At 41.0% G+C, this 23,179-nt stretch overlaps 1 protein-coding gene across 7 annotated transcripts in view; it reads right to left on the bottom strand.

The window, feature by feature from the left end:
• The window catches only part of PAK3 (p21 (RAC1) activated kinase 3), a 246,332-nt gene that overhangs the window by 54,760 nt on the left and 168,393 nt on the right, over positions 1 to 23,179 (bottom strand). For all 7 annotated transcript variants that reach the window (XM_087860118.1, XM_087860117.1, XM_045801297.2 and 4 more), the window contains 5 exons: positions 18,254 to 18,354; positions 12,715 to 12,868; positions 10,853 to 10,890; positions 1,399 to 1,530; positions 137 to 302 (listed from right to left, as the gene is read on the bottom strand). In XM_087860118.1, the coding sequence (XP_087716244.1) occupies positions 137 to 302; positions 1,399 to 1,530; positions 10,853 to 10,890; positions 12,715 to 12,868; positions 18,254 to 18,354 (591 nt within the window). The remainder of the gene's footprint in view (positions 1 to 136; positions 303 to 1,398; positions 1,531 to 10,852; positions 10,891 to 12,714; positions 12,869 to 18,253; positions 18,355 to 23,179) is intronic.

The following is a 23,179-nucleotide window of genomic DNA, read 5'->3' on the forward strand; positions in this document are numbered from 1 at the left end:
TTATGCAAGCAGGCCCAAATTTTGAAAGGATCGGTTCCCATTTTAAATGTTTTATGAGAGACCATCTCATGAAGTAATGGTGGCTAAAAACAAAACAAAACAAAACAAAACAAAACAAAACTTCCCCCAAACTCACTTAGCTTCTCTAGGATCTCCTCATCAGTCATTTTGGATTTTTTCCTTTGCCGATCTGTGTTTCTATACAAAGTACTGGAATTGGCGTTCTCAGCAGAAGGTGGTGTGACCTCTTTATTTGGTGCTGCCGGTGAAGCAATGGATTCCAGCACAGAACGAGTGTAGATCTTAAAGATAAAAAAAACAAGTTCTACGATGAAAACAGTAGGCCAAGGATAGGGTATGAAGTCAAGATGCTGTCATGTCAATGAGGTTTTATTTTTATTTTTTCATTAAGACAAAATTTTAAAGCAGCTTTTGGTTCACAGTCAAATTGAGAGGCAGGTACAGATTTCTCATCTACCTCTGGTGCCCACACATCATAGCCTCCCCCGTTGTCAATACCCCCTCCCAGAGTGGGATATTCATTACAATTGACGAACATACATTGATGCGTCATAATCACCCAAAGTCCATAGTTTACATACAGTTCTCTCTTAGGGCGTACATTCTATAGGTTTGGACAAATGTATAATGATATGTATCTGCCATGATGGCAATGGAATTTTGTTACTACCCTAAAAATCCTCTGTGCTCTGCCTATTCATCCCTCCTCCACACCCCAGCCCCTACCCCTGATAAGTTTTTAAAGCCAAGTGATTAATTAATTATTAAAGAAGAACTTTAGAAGAGGAATGAACCATGAGAGACTGTGGACTCTGGGAAACAAACTGAGGGCTTCAGAGGGGATGGGGGTGGGGGAATGGGATAGGCTGGTGATGGGTAGTAAGGAGGGCACGTATTGCATGGTGCACTGAGTGTTATATGCAACTAATGAATCATGGAACTTTACATCAAAACAAAACAAAACAAAACAAAACAAAAAAACAAGAACTTTAAGTTGCTTCAAAAATACTGTCCTTGAAAGCTCTCAGGACTTCATCTTCTGAGGTCCCCATACATGCTGTGTTAATTCTGGTTTTGGTGCCTCTGCTTAGACAATTCCTCCTACTTGATTCACATGGATTTCCTTCTCTAATTTAACTTCTGCAGTGATCGTATAACTTAGCACTTACTTGCATGTTGTTTGGTGGCATTCTCTAATTGTCATGTACTATCTTGTATCCTTGAAGAGCAACCTCAACCGTGGTTGTACCTGATATTCTAGATCAGGGAACACAGTAGATACTCAATAGGTAGGAGCATGATTAACTAGATTCTGACTCTACAGTTGTTCCAGAGAACAACCTTTGAATCATTTAGAAATAGTCATTCGTGACTTACTGATTTCGTATGCTCGGGTCTTGGCGCGATAACTGGTGGGGGCTCATTGTCGTCTTCTTCTTCTTCCTCTTCTTCATCTTCTTCTTCAGACACAGGAGGGGCCAAAGGAGGCTCTGATGCTGTTTTTGTACTCTTACGACAAAAACAAAGTTTAGAGAACAGGTATTTAGCTCCCCATTGTTTTTCTTCAGAAATGAGAAAAGGGAAATGAAATATTTAATCATGTAGGGATATGAAAAAAATCTGCACCTTTTACAAATGAGCAGAACCATGTACAATTTGGTGACCAGGACTGCTCACATTCAGAGGTAAATTCAGGTCATGGTTTTAAACATCATGAAATTTTTAAAAAATCTTTTTATTTTCCACTGAGCTCAGAAACAGTGAGCTATTCATTTACTATTTGAAAGTTCAGTGTTTTTGAAATCAATGAATAATATATTTTTAAAATGCTGTTAAAGCCTTCAATTTGTACTGGGCAGATTGTCAATTCGTTGATTGATAGTTTGTCAACCAGAAAAGGGCTATTTTGTGCCTAAAGATCAGAGCATGCATATGGATATGGTATTAATACAGCTCTGCAAATACTCACTAAGTACAAGCAAGCCCATAAATGTTGCTTCCCTGTTCAGCCTCCTGGAAAGAAGCACTCAGAAAGTAACAGACATGAGGATCTAAGGAATATTCATCAACATAAATAATTATTCAGTCTTAACCAACAGGTATAAATGGTGATTTGCAATGTTAAAAATTGCAATAACACCACCACCACCAAAAATAACAACAATCGTCATATCTAGGATCGGTTCTTGATCATTCATATTAATGCAGGGGTAAAATGGTTCCAAAGCTGAGTTTTGAAAGCACTATGGCCATGATTCTCAAAGTGTGGTCCCCGGACCAGCATCATTACTAGGAACTTGTTAGAAATGCAAATTCTTGGGCTCTATCCACACTAATGAATCATAACTCTGGGAGTGGGGCCTAATAGTGTGTTAAGCCTTCCAGGTGATTCTGGGTCAGGCTCAAGTTTAAACATTACTGAATGATGACAGAGGTCTGTGCTGTCCATGGCTAATGAACAGTTACAATGTGGCTGGTCTGAATTGAGGTGGGTTGTAAGTGTAAAATACATATCTCATGTTGAATACGTAACATGAAAAAAATTGTAAAATAGTTCCTTGGTGAAAGACATTTCCTTTTACGTTGCATATATCTTGAAATGATAATATTTTGAACATATTGGGTTTAGTAAAATATCATTAAAATTAATTTCACCTATTTCTTTTTACTTTTTTTCAACGGGGCTACTAGAAAATTTAAAGTTACATATATGGCTTTTATGACATTCATTTCTGCTGGAAAGCACAATTATAGATTTTTTTTTCTCTTTTGTGTGTGTGTGTGTGTGTGTGTGTATTGGTTTTTTGTTGATGCCTTTGGGTATACTGGCTCAAGCTAATCCTAAATAGAATTTTCATTTCTCGAGGACAAAGCTCCTGAGGTAGATACAGGGAGCCCTGCTAATAGACTATTACATCAAAGGACCTCGGCCCATGATTGAAATTTAACTCGGATCTTCTACCATCGTGTATAAACTGATGGTAGAGCTAGAAGGTGCAATCATATATCTGATCAGAGACAGCAAGATTGATCTACTGTGCAAAGGAAGACAACTTAGAATTTATAAAAGAGTATTTGAAAGAATATTTGCTTGCCCTGAGTGGTTTACAGACCGAAATTTATATTGCTTAGTTGGTACTGGTTTTCTTATTTATACACCTATATTTATTCTTAATTTGGCCAAAATAGCTAAGCAATTATATTATACTGTGGCTATGTAGAAAACGGCACGTATTGCATGGTGCACTGGGTGTTATACGCAACTAATGGATCATGGAACTTTACATCAGAAACCAGGGATGTACTGTATGGTGACTAACATAATATAATAAAAATATTATTACGAAAAAAAGGAAAACGACATGTGTTAATGACATGAAGTTTTCAGGGGAAAAAAATCAGTTTCTTCTTGTGGAAGACTAACTCTTCAGGGCACTTCAGTGGGCAAACTTAGAAACTGCCTTTAGTTTATTGGTGTTTGCTTTGAGATTATTTTGTTTCAGAAAGTTCTGCTCTATTTTATGGCAACTGAGATCAAGAATGCACGTAATCATTGTTCATTGGTAGAAGGGCAAAACCTGCATATAAACTGACTACTTTTTATATGGCAAACAAAGTTATCTTATCTATTAGGCAATATGAACCATGCTTAGGAAGAGTAAGTTTTACATGGGCCTATGAAAATATCTGAAGTCAGAAATAAGTCATCGCCTCCAAAATGCGACAATAAACTATGAAATCTAGAGTAAGTGATGTCTAATTACGTGTCTGTGAAGTATAACTATATGTCAACTTCAATTAGTGACTTACATTTAGTAGTTATAGAAATTTTATTACATTAAAAACCAAATTGTAGATTAGATTGTTTTCTTTAGCAACAGCTCCTGAGCCATCATAATGACTTCCAATAAATGATACCTAACCAAAAATTTAGGGTTACTTGTAGTCAAATAACCAAAAATTCAGTGTTACTTGTAATCAAATAATTTCAAAATCGATATTTAAAAATCACTTTAAAAAGTTTACAGCAAAAAAATTAAGTGGGACAGAGGAGCCCTTTAATATATTTGATATAATGCATCATGCGGCCTCCATAAACGAGAGTGTATATACAGCCTATGAGGATTTAACATGGTCCTTGTGGAGAATAAAATGGACCTAGGTCTAGGCTTCTCTAACTGGTACAAAGACAATCAGTACTACTGACCAAGAGGTAACCTTGCACAGCTCAATGGTGGCTGTTTCGCCAAAGAAGATTCACCTGCAAAATCACACTGTTTCTTGACATCCATTACTATCCTCACGATTCCTGTTTTCTATGGGGGACCCTCCCCATCTCCGAGTAGGGACTAAAGGACTGTTAGAAAACCTAACATCTTTCATCTTCTGAAGGTTTGTGTGGGAGGACGAAGACCAATGTTTCTGTATATCTGAGACCAGACACTATACTGCCATGTAGGCTGGTTGGCTGGAAAGAATGTGTGGCCTTAGCGGGCATTATGTTTTGCATGATGGTTGGGCCAGGGAACATTAGCTGACCCAGAACACAGCTAGAACATTAGGTGTTGGTACTGAGAACTGAAATCGACATAATTTCTTGGCCCCATGTTAAGTAAGGCCAGGACCAGGCATACTTTCCCATCGCTGTGTAAATAATACTGGGGCTAGGCATACTTTCTATATCCTGTGTTAAGCAGCATCGAGTGAGAGCATATTTTCCTGTTCTTATGTTAAACAATACTGAGAACAAGCAAAACTAGCAGCTTCTTACTTCAAGAAATAAGAAGAAAGATAAGGCTGAACCAACTGAAGTATTTTACTTAGTAAGAATAGCAGCTGGCCCACCAATAGAAGACTCTCACTTCACCAACCTAAAGCTATTTCATCACACACTGCACAATCCTAACCTGTTCCTTGCCTTGTAAGACCTGCTTTAAAATCACATAGCCATGGGGCGCCTGGGTGGCTCAGTCAGTTAAGCGTCGGACTCCAGATTTCCGCTCAGGTCATGATCTCAGGGTCGTGAGATCAAGCCCCGTGTGGGGTTCTGTGCTCAGGGGGACGTCTGCTTCTCTCTCTCTCTCCCTCTCCCTCTGCCCTTCCCCCTGCTCTCTCTCTCTCAAATAAATGAACAAATCTTTAAAAATAAAATCAAATCACATAGCTATGTTCTAAAGCCCTATAAACGTTCTCCCCTGACATCCCCTACCTAAGATACTGCTGAAACTCTATAAAGGGAGGGCTCTTTCTTGCTGCTAGAGTTTAATAAACAGCTTTGTTTATTAACAGGTTTTTCTGGTGGTCCTTTTGGGAGTCACAGGTATAATGTCGCTACGCTCTTCCTTCTAGGCTGAGAATGACTATGTCTGTCTAAACTTGAAAAAAATATAGACAGATACTCTGGTTTCTTTTCAGATGATAACCGGAGGGGAGGTATGTGGGGGGTTGGGTGAAATAGGGGATGGGGATTCAGGAGGGCACTTGCCATGATGAGCGCCGGGTGCTGTATGGAAGTGTTGAATCACTACATTGTACACCTGACACTCATATTAATTACACTGCATGTTAACTAACTGGATTTAAACCAGCAAGTAAGGAACATTTTTGTCTTACTGAAAATTTGTGATACTCTCTTTGTGCCACACAGCGGGGCAAGGGAGGTCATTCTTTACTTGAGCAGGGTCCTGGAGTCTTTTAGAACTCTGAAGTGTTTGGCCGATCTCTCCAGAAGAATACAGGTAAGTATGTGCTTCTCCATATAATTTCAAGGGTTCAGAGATCTTACGAAGCCCATCCGTATGGTCTATAAGTTATAAACCTTGCTCTAGACAATACACTAGCTAGAGAAACTGCCTTAGGAAACTCTTCTTTCTTTGAACTTCCTTGTTAAAGTTCAAAGGAATTAGAAGTAAGGACCTTGGAGGCTCCAGATCGTGCCAAGTGTGGTCTGTGGGCCACTTTCGGTGCTTGTTTAGGATGCAGATCTCAGGGTTCTATTCCATTTTCACTTGCACCTTCTCCAGGCAGTTCTGATCCACACTGAAGTAAAAGGACCACTAATCTAGATGAACAAAATAAACCAGTACTCCGGATCGAAAACTCAATCTGTGTCAACTGTACAAATCATGACGTCTTCATAGCATTGTCGCCACCCTCCACTCAAAATACTAGTCCAGGATTCTAAATGCATTACTTTACTCTCAACAGTCCACTACAAATATAAAATTTTAAAGTAGCCTCAAATTGAAGAGTAGGTCCCTGAACAGTATTTAGCATTTAATACACTCATATCAAAGAAGCTACCATGAGTGAGCAGTAAAGCAGATGTCATAGGGCTACGGGAGGTATTACTGAATTCAATATTAACGATGTAGTCCTCGTTTAAAATATTTAGTGAATACAACACTGCTTCTATGGTAATTCCCACCCAGGCTACTAGAGGTTGCCAAAACTGGTGTTCAGTTTAGGCTCTGTCTATAAGGGATCGTCCAATCCCATTAAATCAGATCTTATAGGAGAACTAGGTCTACTTGGGAGTGTTTCTAATGCAAGAAAGCATAAGCAGCGTCAAGGCAATCTTCCCCTGGAACCATAAGGAAAGCGAGGGTGCTCTCAATTCCCCATTCCTAAGTAGCTGAGTCCCACTGAAGGGAACCAATCTAAACTTAAGGGTCTAATCCAGTCCATTCAATCAATAGAAACCCAGCCTCAGTTAAGTGGTTTAATTAGTATCTCCACCTGGGAGTCCTGCCAGCCCTTCAAACTCCAACCTGTCCAATAGGAAACTCAGCATCTGCTCACCCTTTTGGCCACCCTTGTATCATTGGAAGCCTGCAATCACCTTTGACCTTGACCTTTCCTCCAACATCCAATCAATAACCTAAACATTTGAACCTCATCTCCATTCCTACTGCCACCATCTCCATTAGGCCCTTGTTACCTACGGCGACTCCTCAAACTGGTCTCCCCTTCATCCAGCCTCACCTTCCGCCCTTAACTCACTTTGGACATCAGCTGTCAGGTAACTGTTCCCAAAGCATACGCTTTCATTGCTTAATTCTCCTGTTCCAAAAAACTCCAAGGGCTTCCCAATGTATACTGGAAAAGGCCAGATTTCTTTCTTTTCTTTTTAATTTAAAGTTTACATAGTGAACATACAGTGCAATATTGGTTTCCGGAGTAGAATTTAGTGATTCATCACTTACACACAACACTCAGTGCTCGTCACAACAAGCGCCCTCCTTAATACCCTTCACCCCTCTAGCCCATCCCCCACCCTCCTCCCTCCATCAACCCTCAGTTTGTTTTCTACTGTTGAGTCTCTTTCCCTCTCTTCCTTTCCCTGCCCCATTTCCATATGTTCATCTGTTTTGTTTCTTAAATTCCACATATGAGTGAGATCATATAATTGTCTTTCTCTGACCGACTTATTTCACTTAGCATCACACACTCTAGTTCCATCCACATTGCTGCAAATAGGCCAGATTTCTTGGAATGCTATTTAAGGGTCGCTATGATTTGGCTCCAACTTAATGTTCAAGGCTTAATTCCTATGATTCCTTTTGCATCTGTCTTCATTCAAAACCACACAATTTTGTCCCCGTGCTCTCCTCACTACTGTGCCCTTCCTTATGTTTTTCCTTTTGCTTAGAATGCCCTTCCCCATCCTCACAGATACAAATCCCATCGGACCTTCATGATCTGGCTCAAATGCCCCCTTTTACGTGAAGCGTTTTCCAACTCAACATTCAACAAATATGTACCAAGTACCTACTTTGTACCAGACACTGAGGTTTAAGCCCTTCGAGACAAGGGCCTTCTTCCTTTTCCTACCCAGCTGAAAGTAATCTCTTTTCTCTGAGTTCTCATAGCAAATGGACATATTGTATGGTATGTAATATGGTCCATATTGTATTGTGTTTCTTGATGTGCATACTTCTCTTCCCTTACCAGAATGAGCTCCAGATTTTGTACTGCTTGTAAGGGCGCACTTGATAAATATATGTGAGAAAAGTAAATATCCAGTTGTTTTATCTCCAAACAGAATATCATTTTTTTCTTTTTTGGTGGAATATTTTGATCATTATGTAGATTTAGTTTGAATTCCACAAGCAAAACCAGTAGAAGCAAGCCCAAAAGAAAGGGACAGTATTTCAGGAGATACACACTATTGACAAAAATAAAAACCAAACTACCGACCATCCTAACAGGCTAGCGTTTAAAATAACTGACCTACCTACCTTAAAAAAATACCAACTATTTCTTTGCCAGAATACCCAGCTCATATTTATTAGACAATAATGATATTAAGTAAACCAAGGGAGGAAATGTAAGTGTTGATCACGGAACGCTGGCATTTTTGCTTTAGCTTACATTCAATAAACATATACTATGTGCTAGGTAGTATACTAAGTATATTATATGCATTATCACATTCAATATTCATACAATAAGATGAAACACCTATGTCCAGAGCCTTCACTCTTTGTTTATTTTTACGTTTAATTGTGGTAAAATATACATGACGTAAAATTCACCATCTTAGCCATTTTTAAATGTACAGTTCAGTAGTGCTAAGTATATTCACACTGTTGTGCAAGCAAGCTCTAGAACCCTTTCCATCTTGCAAAAATCAAACTCAGTATACAGAGTACTCTGCATCTCCTATGAGTAGAATCACACAGCATTTGTCTTTTCATGACTGGATTATTTCACTTGGCATAATGGCCTCAAGGTTCATCCATGTGGTAGCATGTGTCAACATGTCAGAATGTCCTTCCTTCCTTTTTTTTTTTTTTACTCAGCTATCAGAAAGAACGAATTCTCAACATTTGCTGCAACATGGACGGCACTGGAGGAGCTAATGCTAAGTGAAATAAGTCAAGCAGAGAAAGACAACTATCATATGATTTCTCTCATCTATGGAACATAAGAACTAGGAAGATCGGTAGGGGAAAAAAGGGATAAAGAAAGGGGGGGTAATCAGAAGGGGGAATGAAACATGAGAGACTATGGACTATGAGAAACAAACTGAGGGCCTCAGAGGGGAGGGGGGTTGGGGAATGGGATAGACCGGTGATGGGTAGTAAGGAAGGCACGTATTGCATGGTGCACTGGGTGTTATACGCAACTAATGAATCATCAAACTTTACATCGGAAACCAGGGATGTACTGTATGGTGACTAACATAATATAATAAAAAATCATTAGAAAAATAATAAAATAAAATAAAATAAAAAGAATCAGGCAATGAAAAAAAAAAAGTAGGCTCCATGCTCATCATGGAGCCCAACACGGGGCTTGAACTCACAACCCTGAGATCAAGACCTGAGCTGCAATCAAGACCTGAGCCAATATCAAGAGTCAGATGCCCAACCGACTGAGCTGCCCAGGAGCCCCAGAGTTTCCTTCCTCTTTAAGGCTGAATAATATTACAAGGCATGTATATATCACATTTATTTATCCATTTGTCTGTTGATGGGCACGTGGGTTGCTCCCACCTTTTGTATATTGTGAATAATGCTGCTATGAACATGGGTGTATAAAAATCTGTTTGAAAATCTGTTGTCAATTCTTTTGAGTATCAATGCAGAAGTAGGTTTGCTGGATCACATGGTAATTCTATTTTTAAATTTTGAGGAACTGCCACACTATTCCATAGCCTTTACTTGTTACCACTAAGGATCTACTACTTTCACACTTGTCGCCCAGGGTGACATCAAATGGGCCAGCATGTGTCCTCTATAAAAGGTTGATTATCCAGGATTCTTCGAATCAACAGTTAAGAAACCTCACTAATGCTGATTATTTCAAAATAAAACCACACAAAGGTAAGCCTTGTCTAAGATAATTTTCTGTCTAATGTCTATGGGTATTCTTGCAGATATGCCGTCACTTCAAAGAACTTTGAACTAGGTTACTTATTTTCTAGTTTCTTCCCTGATAAGACTATGTGAGCTTGGGCAAAGTCACACCCCACGGCATCTCAGTTTTTTGGAACAGGTGACGCTCAGAGGTGTAGTGGTATGACCTCACTCGAGTTATTTCACCTCTCTGAATCTCATCTGTAAAATGGAGACAATGGTAAGGCTTCCCTAACCTGGTAGCAAGCAAGGTTAAGTGAATGCAAAATGTTATCATCCCAGGGCCTGGCACATTGTAAACGTTGAGTCAAGAGAAGTCACTATCATGATGATGATTATTTTCAAGATTCTTTGTGTAAGAGAAATAGGAGCACTTCTCTACATGAAGATTCATATATGCATGTTCATAGTAGCTTTATCTATAATAGCCAAAAGCTGTCAACAGTCGGGAGATCCTTCAATGGGTAAGTTGTTAAACGAACAGTGGTACGTCCATACCATGGGCTACTACTTGCAATAAAAAGGAACAAACTACTGATAACACACAACTCAGATGAACTCTAAGAGCATTATGCTGAGTGAAAAAAAGCCAATCCCAAAGGTCATATACTCTGTTTTGTGTACATGAAATGTCCAGAAAGATAAATCCATAGTACCAGATCAGTGACTGCCTGGGGCTAGGGTAGGGGTGGGAAGGGGAATAACTGTAAACAAGCATAAGGGATCTCAGGAGGTGATGAAAGTATTCTAAAACTGGCTTGCGACGATGGTAGGGCTGGTGTACACATTTACCTAAACTCATCAAACTGTACACTTAAAAATGGGTGAATTTTATGGATCTAAATTATACCTTTAAAAGACTGTTTTTTAAAAAAAGATTCTCTATCTAAACCGAATCTGTGTGATGGCATTCTGTTGGCCTGCCAGAAACACTAATCACTCCACACCATTTTCAATTTTTCACTTACCGAGGGATGGGCTGCTATGTATCCGTGTGCGCTTTTATCTGAAAAGTAGATAAAGATGTCACCTTTATTTCATGAAGCCTGCCTCACTTAGAGACCAGAGTTAATAAAAAAATTAACCTGCATGCCTTTGACCAGAAGGAAATTCTCCAATTCGGTATTGAACAGATCCTGTAACAAATGACATCGTTGTTCTGAAAACAGCTCACAACCTTGCCCCCTCAAGTGTCATTTTATAGACCTTAATGGAGGCCTCCAGCGAATCTCATCTACGTGGAGGAATATCAAGATTACTTACTCCTTTGTTTGAAAGATTTTATTTATTTGAGAGAGAGAGAGTAAGTGCGAACATGCGTGCAAGCAGGGGGAAGGGCAGAGGGAGAGGGAGAGAGAACCCTTAAGGAGACTCCCCACTGAGCACAGAGCCCAATGCAGGGCTCGATCCCAGGACCCTGAGACGGTGACCTGAGGTGAAAGCAAGAGTCAGATGCTTAACTGACTGAGCCACCCAGGTGCCCCGAGATTGCCCACTCCTGATTGGTATGAGTCTATATACCTATATCCAGAATTTCTCCCCTACTTCCTCCTTCCCTCACCTCCTCCCTCCCTCCCTCCCTCTCTCCTCTTCCACCCTGCCTTCCTTCCTTTATCTTTCTCCTCCTCCCCACCTCCTCCCCCCCATTCCTCGGTCTCAACACGAGAGCACCCACAGACTGTCTGGGGAGTTTCACTCAGCTCAAACAAATACTGGAAAGAAGCATTTTTGGTGCTGATCGCCTGTGGTTCTCCAGTGACCCCGGAGGACAGTTCTAGACTCCCTCACATTAATTAAGCACTGTTTGATGTGTCATTAGGATCTCTGAGACATTTCATTCTACATGGAAGACAAAATATCATAAAAAGCTCTCCTTGCTGGCCTTTTTCGTTTCGGTTTTCTGCCCTGGAGAATAGCAGTTAAGCTACCTTCTCAGTTAAAAACACCCCGTGGGGCCCGTGATTTACTATACGCCTTAAGTTTAGGCTTTGACATGTGTTATGACCAAATGAGACACTCCTCTCCTTCCAAGGGTCCCCTTGCACCATCCTTGAAGATATTTCAAGCCTGCTTTATGTTGAAACCAATGCTGAGAGGTAGGGGCTCTTTACAGCTGGGCCACTAATGATAGGATTCTCTTCTTTTTTTAGATGTTAAATAATAAGTTGTTCTAGAGAGGTACCCTGGGTCATCTTTCTAAAAATGCAAAAATATTGTTTGGCACATATTTTTCAGTTGCTTATAGTGCAAACGTGAACCTCAAAGCTTCAAACAAAGGCTGGGTCTATGTGCTAGCAAATGGAGTCAAGATTTGGCAGGAACACGGCCATTTCGATTTCTTATAAATAGCCAGACATGATTTCTTTTTTTAAGCCTGATTTTGAGGTTGGATCAAAATAACCTGGCAACTACAAAATGCATGCTGCATCATCAGGGTCTAATTCAATGAATCGGAGGGATAAAATAAACTTCAGGAGACCGTGGTTTGATCCATACACCTCTTATCTCATGGACACATCACAAGGCCTGATCATACGTGACTACGTGTCTTCTTCATGCCAGTGCAGAGACCAAACACCTGTGTTTGCCGATTCAAACTAACAACCGCTGCTTCACTGAGCAGTTCCCCTACCTGAGTTCTAGAAACACCCAAGCGGTAAACCTCCTCACGTCAACTTCACCTTCCAACCCATCTTTCGATTTACTGCCGTCGAAGTCATTTGGTGAAGGCACTAGAACTGGCTTCAGATGCCCTACAGGCGTTCTGCTCTAATCCTGAGGCTCTGGGATGGGAATTCCTTCTTCTCTGGTATCTTGGATTTCCTCTTACCTCCCGACGTAAAGCTCATGTATTTCTGGTTGTTGACCGTTTCTTTGGAATCGTAGAATTTGAGAACATCCAGGACGGCTTGTGGGTTCTTCTTCTGTTCCAGTTTTGTTATGTTGGAGGTTTGGAGTAACCGTGCCCACTGCTCAGGGATTCCCTGTGGACAACCAGAGGGAGAGAATGGCGGCTCAGAACATTCAGCAGCTGCATTTTGATGTTGCAGTAAAGTTCTTCACCAAGAAGCCCATGCTACCTGTAGGATTACACTTGGGAAACTGAAGTGACACTCTAGATTTAAAGTTAGTAAACTTAATAAGGCAATCATTCTCTTCTCTAATTAAAACACATAGGTAAAAACTAGGATCCAACTTAAAAAGGGTGGGTGGGAGTATGACTGTGATAGAAAAAAAAAGCGCATGAAAATCACCTCCATATTAATTCTGCTCATCCATGAAATGATGTTTACGGCTTAGCTTATTTTTTCTGGCGACTCAGGGCAGACATAGCAAGACTTCTCTAAATTTGTGCACAGTATAGCATAGTGCAGATCAATGGGTTTTATATGACTGGAATCACATAAGCTGTTTCTGGGCATGTCGTAATCGGAAGATCTTTCGGAATAGAAGAAAAGCCTCACCCTTGGGCAGTTGACACTTTGTGATTAGAAAATGCAATTTTTGGGGGGAGGGGGTGGTCTAGGGCTTTAATACAGCGGGGGATTGAGAGGAGGCAAAAATAGACTAGTGCAGGAGCAACAGCCACGGGGGTGCTAAATAGTTTCTCCTCTCCTCCCTCCATCCCCTCCTCCCCACTTTGTTCGTTGGCCACATGGAACCTGGGGACTGTGACGCCCGTGCCAAAGCGTCATGAGAATTGGCAATACTCTAAAAGTGTTTAGAGCAGAGAGGAGGGAGCTTTTGGAAATCGAACCCAGGACAATTGCACCAATTACGCTGAAAGGTTAGCTTCGCCTTGAGCGTGGAGCGTTCTTTCCTACACGTTCAGCCTACGGATGTCCCCATTTCGTAATTGTCCAGCCTCCAAGAGCAACTTGGAGTGAGAGACAGACACACCTTTCCTGAAGTGCATCTAGACACAATTTATGTGGCCTTGCCCTCCGAAGTCTCGGCAAAACAATGTGTGACGTGGGCCTCCAGAGTTTGGGAATGACAACAAAAAAGTGAGATAAGCCAAGCAACAACTCTACTGCACACACATGAACCTGCCGCGGCAGTGCTAGGACATCTCAAAGAAGCACTTTGATGCAAGCTTCTTTTGGGCCTGTGACGCACCTCTGGGAGCTTCCCTGGGCACATCTGTGAGCCATAGAGATCTGGCTGTAATGGACGTAAATAAAGAAAGAAAAGAAAGTTAAAACAGAATGTGGGACAACTTAGAAGGTGGGAGGAGATGAAACCAATGGGTCTGAATGGGGAGGGGGGGTCATCCCTTTTCAAGTGGGGCGGTTATGAAAATCGAGAGGTCTTAACTCCATCAGGGGCAGGACAGGCTACAGGACAACAGACTTCAGAAAACAGAGGAAAAAAGACAACGTTCTCAAGTTTGGACATGTAATTCCACTTGGGGCCAGATGTTTCCTCCATAAATACACAATAGTAAGAATTACCGTGAAAGGACCGGAGAAATTACCAGAAGGCAGAAACATGACTTTGGAGGGAAGAAGGATGGCATCGTGAAAAGCTTTGACGATAATTTGTAAGTCTGTATTTACAACCGGGTGATCCCAGGTAGCCGATGGCCATGTGATGAACTTACAAATTTCAGTTCCCACTTCTGGTTAACCATTTCCAGTTTCACAGTGGAAGTGTCTGTGTGGCTCAAATGGACAGGATGGCGACATGGGGACGCTAAATGTAACTGCATTCTCATTGATGCGACTCTTCTGCACGCTGCAGCGAGAAAGTCGTGACTGGTTTAGGGAAAACTAGATTAAGGATTTCCCACACAGCCAGACTCCACCTTTGAGAGTTTCTTTAGACCAGCGCAAGGGAAACCGTTTCATTTCAAAGCATATATGAAAAATTTCCATTTTAATGCTGCAGTTCTGACGTCCCGGCTTCTCACACAGTAAGATCGGATAACAGGGAACGGCTTGGTCTAAATAAAGAGATTGTCTCCAAAGCTACAGAAACATGCTTCGACCCAACTGGTTTGATTTGGGATACAGGTCTTTGATTCCTGGCATTTGGGGTTACTCCAAGCACAGTGAAACGACACTTTGACATGCATTAATCACGCAATTTGATGCTAAAGCCTTAAGCCACATATTTGAACTCAGGAGCCCATGCATGATCCCAGTTCTGATTCTAAGTGCAATTAATAGCATTTGGTTAATACTGTAATGGCCAAAGGAGTTAAGTGTTACAAAACCAGGTATGCATTGCACATAACCACTAGAGCAGACATCACTGGCATGATTGTTACCGTAATTATTAGAATATTTGCAGTTATTATACATTCTGATGGCACTTCTAAACTTTTGTGATAAATAAATGCCTCGTGATCACTAGACAGCAGGAAAATGTGCTGCCAGTTGCAGAAGAGCCTTCAGACAACTATACTTACCACATGACTACCCTGCTGACATAATTTCTTGTTTCTTTGAGAAGTCGAGATAAACTAGTCGATCAATAAGACCTGATACTTAAATTTGAACGTATGCCACAAAGGCACGTCATCAGAAAGCCATCTCATTACTCCAGATTGAGGTACAAATCCGAAAAGTTAAGACAGCTAATGGAGACCTAGAGGTATGAGCATCAGAAGCAGGAGCACATATCAATGCCTGACCACGTATACGAGAACGACCAGATGTACAACAAGCTGGGGATTGTCTGGAGTAGCCCAGGAGAATGGCAGCATGATACAACAGGCCAAGCATTTATCTTATCATAAGAAATGATCATGTATATCACTCATACCATTTTTCCCTCTGATTGACTTGAAGCGACCGTCACAGGTCTAGAGGTCTGGAAGGGGGAGTTCTGAAGTATTTGGGACAAAAATGGCAATATAAAGGGTAAGGACTTTTCATAGCTTAGCACCCCAAATCTCACCTCCCAACCTGATTTGAATCTCAAGGTCTGAGCGTATAACCAGGCGTACAAGGTTATATGGGCCAACTAGCCATAGGACAATCACCAAGGGGCACGCCAAATCGGCGTCCAAATATTCACAACGACAGGCCCTTGGAAGACAACCGAACAAGACAGTTCAACAAATTGCTCAAAATTCAACGTAAGCAACAGCAATAATCAAATTTGGTTAATATGTCCCTCCCCCTCTGTGCACGGTATGTTAGTGGTACCGCGGCAAATAGGACCCAATTTTAAATGCTACCAACAAAATGATTTTAAAAGCTTATCATTTGGCAGTTTTTAAAGTTAGTAAATGTAAACCATAGGTGAAAGGAGTTAAAAAGGGCAGACTTCGGCATCTTTAAATATAATGTGTGGACGAATAGTTTCAAAAGACCACCAAGAGGACAATAAATGCATTAGATTTCCAAATTTAGCCTGTGTCTGTCTGTATATTCAAAGGATTTCTAACAACTGCCTGCATCCACCTGCATCCAAACAGCTGCTTTATTTTAAATTGGGCATGAGGGAGGTGTGGGGGTGCAGGTTTTGGTTTGGTTGCGTTCAGATGCATCAAACTGTTGGTCACAATTGGGAAGGGTGCCCACTCCCAGCCCTTGCTGGTGGGTTTTTTGGGTTTTAACCAACCGCAAAGTGAAAATGCAGTCAGCAAGATGACGGTGCTTCACTTTTTTTCATTTCCATTCAGAACCCCAATAGAACAAAGGAAGAGCTCAAGAAAGATTGTATCATAAGATGTCAAGCAAGTTGGAAAGAGCCAAAAAAATTTTTTAAAAAAATTGGGAAGGAACCAGAATGTCACATGAGAATAGCAGACGAGAGAGCTTTCACATCAGAGCACAAAAAGGAAGGAAAAGAAAACGTGGCATGACAGCAATAAAACAAGAGAAGTTAAAGCAGAAGAAAAGCACATAGAAAACAAAAAAGGTCAAAACTGGGAGCATAACGTTCTTAAAATAAAAACAGGGAAGAGTTATTAGACCACATTTATAAAGTTGAAGTGCTTTGACACTTTCAAATGTCAAAAAGTCATAATATCTTTGTTCAGATTACAAAAATCATTATTATTTTTTATTTATTATTACTATTTTTTTGGTGGTGACAGCGGTAATGGTAATGGTGCCAGGAGTCAAGGCCATTTGAATAATGTCTCTGACTCCAGGGATGATATTGGTTAAATCCTACCAGTGTCTCAACTTTATCAATGTCAGTATTTCTTTATGTTCCTTTCCATTTGCTACTGAGAGCATAGAAATTACCAGCTCACGTCACTTTACAAGGCCAAGATGTTTACTCCATTTTCATTTTATTCTCATATTGTGTACTTTTGGAATTGGGGGGAAAAAAGGCAATTTGGCTGTCAATTCAGCGACATGATTTGCTTCTCCAAATCCAGTTAATTTGTCTCCCATCCCTTTTTGGTTCACTTAGTCATATGAGTTTACTTACTAACTGTCAAGTTACGCAACAGAAAATTTAATTATTTAACATCTAAAATTATCTTTGGTTTTAGAACCCAAGAATCAGTGGTGATGATATTATAAAAGATTTTTCTTCTGAATGTGTTCAAAATTACTCATCTCAGAATGTACATTTTTATTGAGATCCTTACTAGTACGGAAAAAAGTAGTTGATCCTCCTGGGGACATTTTTCTAGCCATATCTTTTCCTTCATCCATCTAAAAACAAAGATGCCAGATCTTTAAAAAAAAAAAAGTACAAAATGACTGAGATCTTGTGCTATTTGAGCACTACAAATTTCCAAAGAAAGGCTGACTCTATAGCTATGGTCTTTCTGGAGAATTCATATTGGTATTTATTGTGGATTGCATGTGCAAAGCACATAACCACTAAAGCACACACGATAGAGTCATGAATATTCTTCCTGAAACACAGGGTTTGTTGTCTTGAAGGCCTATGAAATACACCTGTTAATAGGCCTAAAAATAATCCATGGTCTTGAAATCATAGCGAAGACCGGGTCAATTGTACAGAGATTTTTGGTTAGTGTGGTTAGCTGATCTGGGTAATCCAGGTTCCAATGTAAAGCCTGAATTATCCAGATGGACTGTCTTCACTGGCCAAGGTGAGTCAATTGATTCTGATTCACTTCAAACAATAAAGAACAGGCTCAACAGAGTCTCTCTACCAGGACTGCCTCTCCTGTGCCATGGAAAATTTGCATTTTCAATCACATTGAAGACCAACTGCAATCAGACATTTTTACAACAGACAAAATAATTTTGCCAATACTCTCGCCACTCTCTAGTTCCAACTGGGATTGACTTGGCATAGTCCATCTTCCTTGAAATCATCCAGATCATCAAGCCTGACATTCTGGGACATGGGCATGCTTTCTTGAAACCTATTTTCACAAAGGAATTTTTTCATGGCTTGCAAAACACAGTAAGGAGCTTACTTACAGTGAACTCCCCGGTGACTGCGTCAAACCCCACATGAATCGTATGTTCAAAGTCTGAAGGAAGAGAGATCTCTGGGCGTTCTTTCTCCTTCTTCTTATTGGCTAAAGGCAAAATGTTAACATGTATTTATTGGGAATATAGTTTTGTCATTCCTAAGTTGTACAATTAGGTTCATCAAAAACAATTACAAAGTAGAAAGACAACTGATTCCAACACAAGCTTAACAGGATTTAGCTCCAGAAGTTATAAAGTCATCTGCAGAAGTAGCTGAGAGTTTGACAAAAAATGTTACATCCAAATAATTTACAAATTTCCCAAATACAGTTCAAACAAAACTTGCGGTCACACTGATTTATGTCCCTTACCAGTCTAATAATGTAACCAACAGAGATATAGGTGTATTGTGTTTAACTGGCTTTGTTGACTGTCGAATAGGACTTACTAAAGAAGCAATTCATTATGAACAAGTCAAGCTAAGGCTTACTATTAGAAAGAAAACAGAAAAGTGCTGAAGTTATCTATAAAAGCGTGAGTGAATTGTTTCCATGTTAACCATAGCGAAATATGAAGCAGAACTTGTTTAATTTACATGTTTACATTATGAAGCATATCTTAATAGACTCTTGGCCTTTCAGTGAGAATACTACTGCAAACCATTAATGTTACACACATCTTTCTTTATCATTAAAAATGTTTTTAATCATTTCCTACCCAGCACTTGGCTAGTAAAAAAATTCAAATGGCTGCTTTTTACTGAATTAATTTTATTTAGTTCTTAGTAACCTCAAATGAATGCCTTGGCTTAGTCATTCCAGTTTGTAGCTATTTTTCCTTGTCCCTAATATATTTTTTGTCATATTAGCTTTCCAAAATCATTGTCCTTAATGTAGCAGATTTTTCACAGTGACACAAATATGAATAAATACGTCCACAGTTAGTATGTCAAAAACCTTTAAAGATATTATCATTGGCGAAATTAAGTTGGGGACTGAAATGAAATCAGTCTATCTTGGAATAGATTCCAGAAGGAAGTTACCGTGGAAATGTAAAATGGCATCGAGTAGGTTCCCTAATAGACACATAAGGGGGTCAGGGCACGTACCTCTGACCGGGGTGCATTTCACACTCAAAAGACAATAATAATAATACTCGCCCTCCTAATAATGGGAAAGTCAGCATGGTTTGCCCAACTGAAACCAGTCAATCTCAGAATTGCCAGGTTGGCCAATTTAGAACATTCTTGTTCAAACAGATGTTTCCTTGGCCTGAATTTCAGATGACATTCAATTAACCATATATGGATTACTGGTTTTGTGGGTTACCCAGGATAAATTTTCAGTTCAAAACCTTTCACCTTCAAATGTCATTCTCATGGCTTCTTTTCTCTTTCTACCCTCTCTCACTGCTCCCTATCTCCAGCCAGAAGACAGAGAGATGGGGCAGAAATATGGACATTCGAGGAGTAAGGAGATTAGGATACAGGATTAGGAAAGAAAGATTGGAGGCGGGGGTGGAGGGCTGGGGGGACAAGGGTCACTCAAAGCCTCTGCCTGGCCACGGAACACATTAGGACTCATTTTGAAAAGTACATATGTGCCATCCAACTTGACTTCAGCATAGATGCCATGTTTACAGCAAGCCTAATTTACTGAATATTATCCTAACTGAACAATGAAGTATAGAGTTTTTTTGTGGGTACCTACTTCCGCTGTGTGTTGTGTTCCCATAGGTACCACTCACACTTGCTTGAGCTGCCAGGCACGTATCCTAGCCGCTCCTGTAATCGTATCCTTGTTTTTACTCTTCCCTGTTCTCCCATCCATGTTGGACGTAGCTGACTCCCTCTCTTTTTACTTCTTTCACAGTGTAGTCTGATTCTTTATTTGGTTGGCATTGCTTCTCCTTCTGCCTTTTCTAATGCAGTCCTTGGCCTTTAACAATCCTTTCTCCACACTCGTTCCTCTTGGATGGGATCCACTCCGATACTAACCCATGCTGGGTAATTCCCTGATCTGCGGTTGGCAGGGGCAGATTCGGGTATTGTGCAACCAAACGTTTTCTGCAATTTGAGAGGAATGCTCCCTTTAAGGAAAAACACTACAAGACTGCCAGGGCCCCTCCTAGAGCCTTGGAAGAGCCCCAGGCCAGTGAGGAACACTAGAGAAGTGTTACTCGCTTCATAGTTAATCTACTCCTAGTGCTAGGTGACTCTTGGGGTCAAAGACTATTCTGAAAATCTGAAGGCGGCTGCGGAACTTCTGCCCATAAATTGCACTGTGCACATCTACACACTTCTGCGTACAATTTCAGAGGTTCAAAACTCCCCTGGACTCCAGGTTGAGAACTTGAAGCTCAATCTATGTCTCCAGTGACTGTATCAACTTGCATTCATGCCCTCTCTTGCCAGCAGTCTCTCCTTACTTTCCATTAGTAATGGCTGAATGTTTGAAGCATATGGACTTAGCCATGACCACTCCACTTGGGCTGAGCTGTATGAATTGGCTTCATGGAGCCTCTCTAGAAGGCTACGTGATTGCCAGTGCCTTACCAGCCTGATCACGCACTTCCCTTCACTCAGGGCTGAGCGTAACAAAGGCAGGAAGCCCAAACTTGCTCTTCCTTCAAGTCCATGTTCTCTCAGTGAAATGATACCACTAACCACCCAGATCAGAGAAGGATTTCGGCTTTAGACACCTCTTTCTTTGGAAGGCCCTGAACAATGAAAAGATTATGACCCCTCCCCCACCAATATGTAATTCAAATAAAAACAATACTAAAGCATAAAAGGGTAAGAAAGGCCAAAAAGTTCTGCTATTCCTATGGTGATGAAGTCTTTCTGAAAACTACATATACAAACTAAAAATGTGGCCAGGTTTCGGGGGGCCCCTGATTTGCAGGGCCTGCAGCGCACGCTTACTCTCGTTCTTGGGTAATTCAGCACGGGCCCAACTGCCCAAGCCAGAAATTTGGGAGCTTCTTTGACTCCCACTGTATTTCTACCTTAATTGGTCACCAAGTTCTATTCTATCTCCCAAACTCATCTTGAATCTACCTTCTTCTTTCATCCCCACAAACCATTACCTTAATCTAAGGTACCACTATTGCTCACCTGGTCTTATTGCCTCCAATCTTGCTTCCTGCTCTTCATTACTTTGTGGCCAGAGTAATCTTGGAAATACACAAATCTGACCACATTCCTGCCATTAATAAGATCCTTAAATGGCCCCCCACTCCCCATATGGTAGAAGTTTATGCTCATTAGCATGCTACCCAGGGGCCTGCATGATCTGCCCCCAGCTTACCTCTCCATGGTCTATTCTTGCCATAGCCCCCTCTGTCCCATATCTACATCATGCTCCCTAAACTGCTGGATTTTCTCTTACTGCCAAGCCTTTCATGCTAGGCCAAGGCCTGGCAAGTCTTCTCTCTTACCAAGATCCCTCACCCCACCCTTTGGGTGGGTAACTCCCATTAGTCCTTATTCTTGAAGACTCACTCTTGGGCTTCCTCTTCTTTGGCAAGTCTTGTCCTGTCTTCCCTCTGCAGACAAAATTAAACGCCCTTCTCTTCATGCTTCCATAGAACTGTCCAGTGCATACTCAGAACTCGGCACACATCAACACTGGATTGTTATTTCTTCTTTACATACCTGACTCTCTAGCTGAAATTGGAGGTACTTGACAGCAGAGACTGCATCTGATTCATTCTCACATGCCTTAGCACCTGGCTTAGTCCGCACACTTAATGATTAGCATTTACAGAACATTCGCCATGTGCAAAAAGTGCTTCTAGGGTCATCTCATTTAATCTCCATCACAATCTCATCAGGTAGACCTTGTTAGTATTGTATTATGGTTCTATAGATAAGGAAAGTGAGAGTGAGGTTCAACCACATAGCCAGGGTTATACAGCTAGCAGGTGACAGAGGCAGAATTTGAACCTAGGTCCCAACTGTGTCTACAGAGCCCAAGTTCTTAACAGCTACACCATTTATTATTCAGTAGCACCACAAAAACCAGCATCTTTGAGCCCTAGTCTTTAGTAAATGTTTAGTGATTGAATGGAGCTTAGATGAGAATTTTTTGTCCCTTTTCTTTTCTTTTCTCTTTTCTTTTTTTTTCTTTTCTGGAACACCGAAATATCTGTATCTCCCCCCAGAAAATTTTGTTGTGTATTGGTTGTTTATATTAAGATTCAGTCTAACCTAAATCTTGGCCTGCTAAGACTCAGCCTGACCAGCTCTGGGTTGATGTTTGCAGAGAGCAGAAGCTCAAATAAGCACCACTTTCTGAGTGTATCAGCCATACCCTACTGAAACACAGAACGAAGGCCACAGGTTGCCAACTAGACCACAAACTGCAAAGTGTTTGGCCTTGGGACCCTCTGGGTGTGCATGAGTTCTGGTTACAACTCCAGGGGCCAGCGACCCACCCCAGAGTCTCTCATTCCGACATCTCCCTCCATCCCACTACGCGTTAAAGAAAGAAAAGCCCCCGTAGTCATCTGTCACCTCCTCTACACTCTATCCTGATCGATGTCCTGCGCTTTACCCAGTGCCTACAGTTTACTCCATTACCAATACCCTGTCATCGTCAACCTCTTCATTAAATGCTCTCTTCACTTCTTGACTCAGGTTTCAAACTTCACTGGGCACCACTCTCATCTGGAAAACTGAGAGAGAGAAAGACAGAGGTGTCCGAACCTCAGTCCAGACATTCAGATTCAGTTAGTTTGGGGCAGACCCCAGCACCTTTAATTTGGAAAGCTCTTCAGGTATTTCCACGAAGCAACTGGGGTGGAGAAAAACAACTTTCAATTCTACTCTCCAATGAGAGTACCACTCCCTCAGACAATCCTGATGGGCGCTGCTCATTCTTCCCCATCCCAAGTTCCTAGGCATGGAGGAATGGGGGAGGGCGGGGTTTC

This window comes from Ursus americanus, chromosome X, assembly GCF_024610735.1.
Source record: "Ursus americanus isolate L20-20 chromosome X, mUrsAme1.1.p, whole genome shotgun sequence".
NCBI lineage: Eukaryota > Metazoa > Chordata > Mammalia > Carnivora > Ursidae > Ursus > Ursus americanus.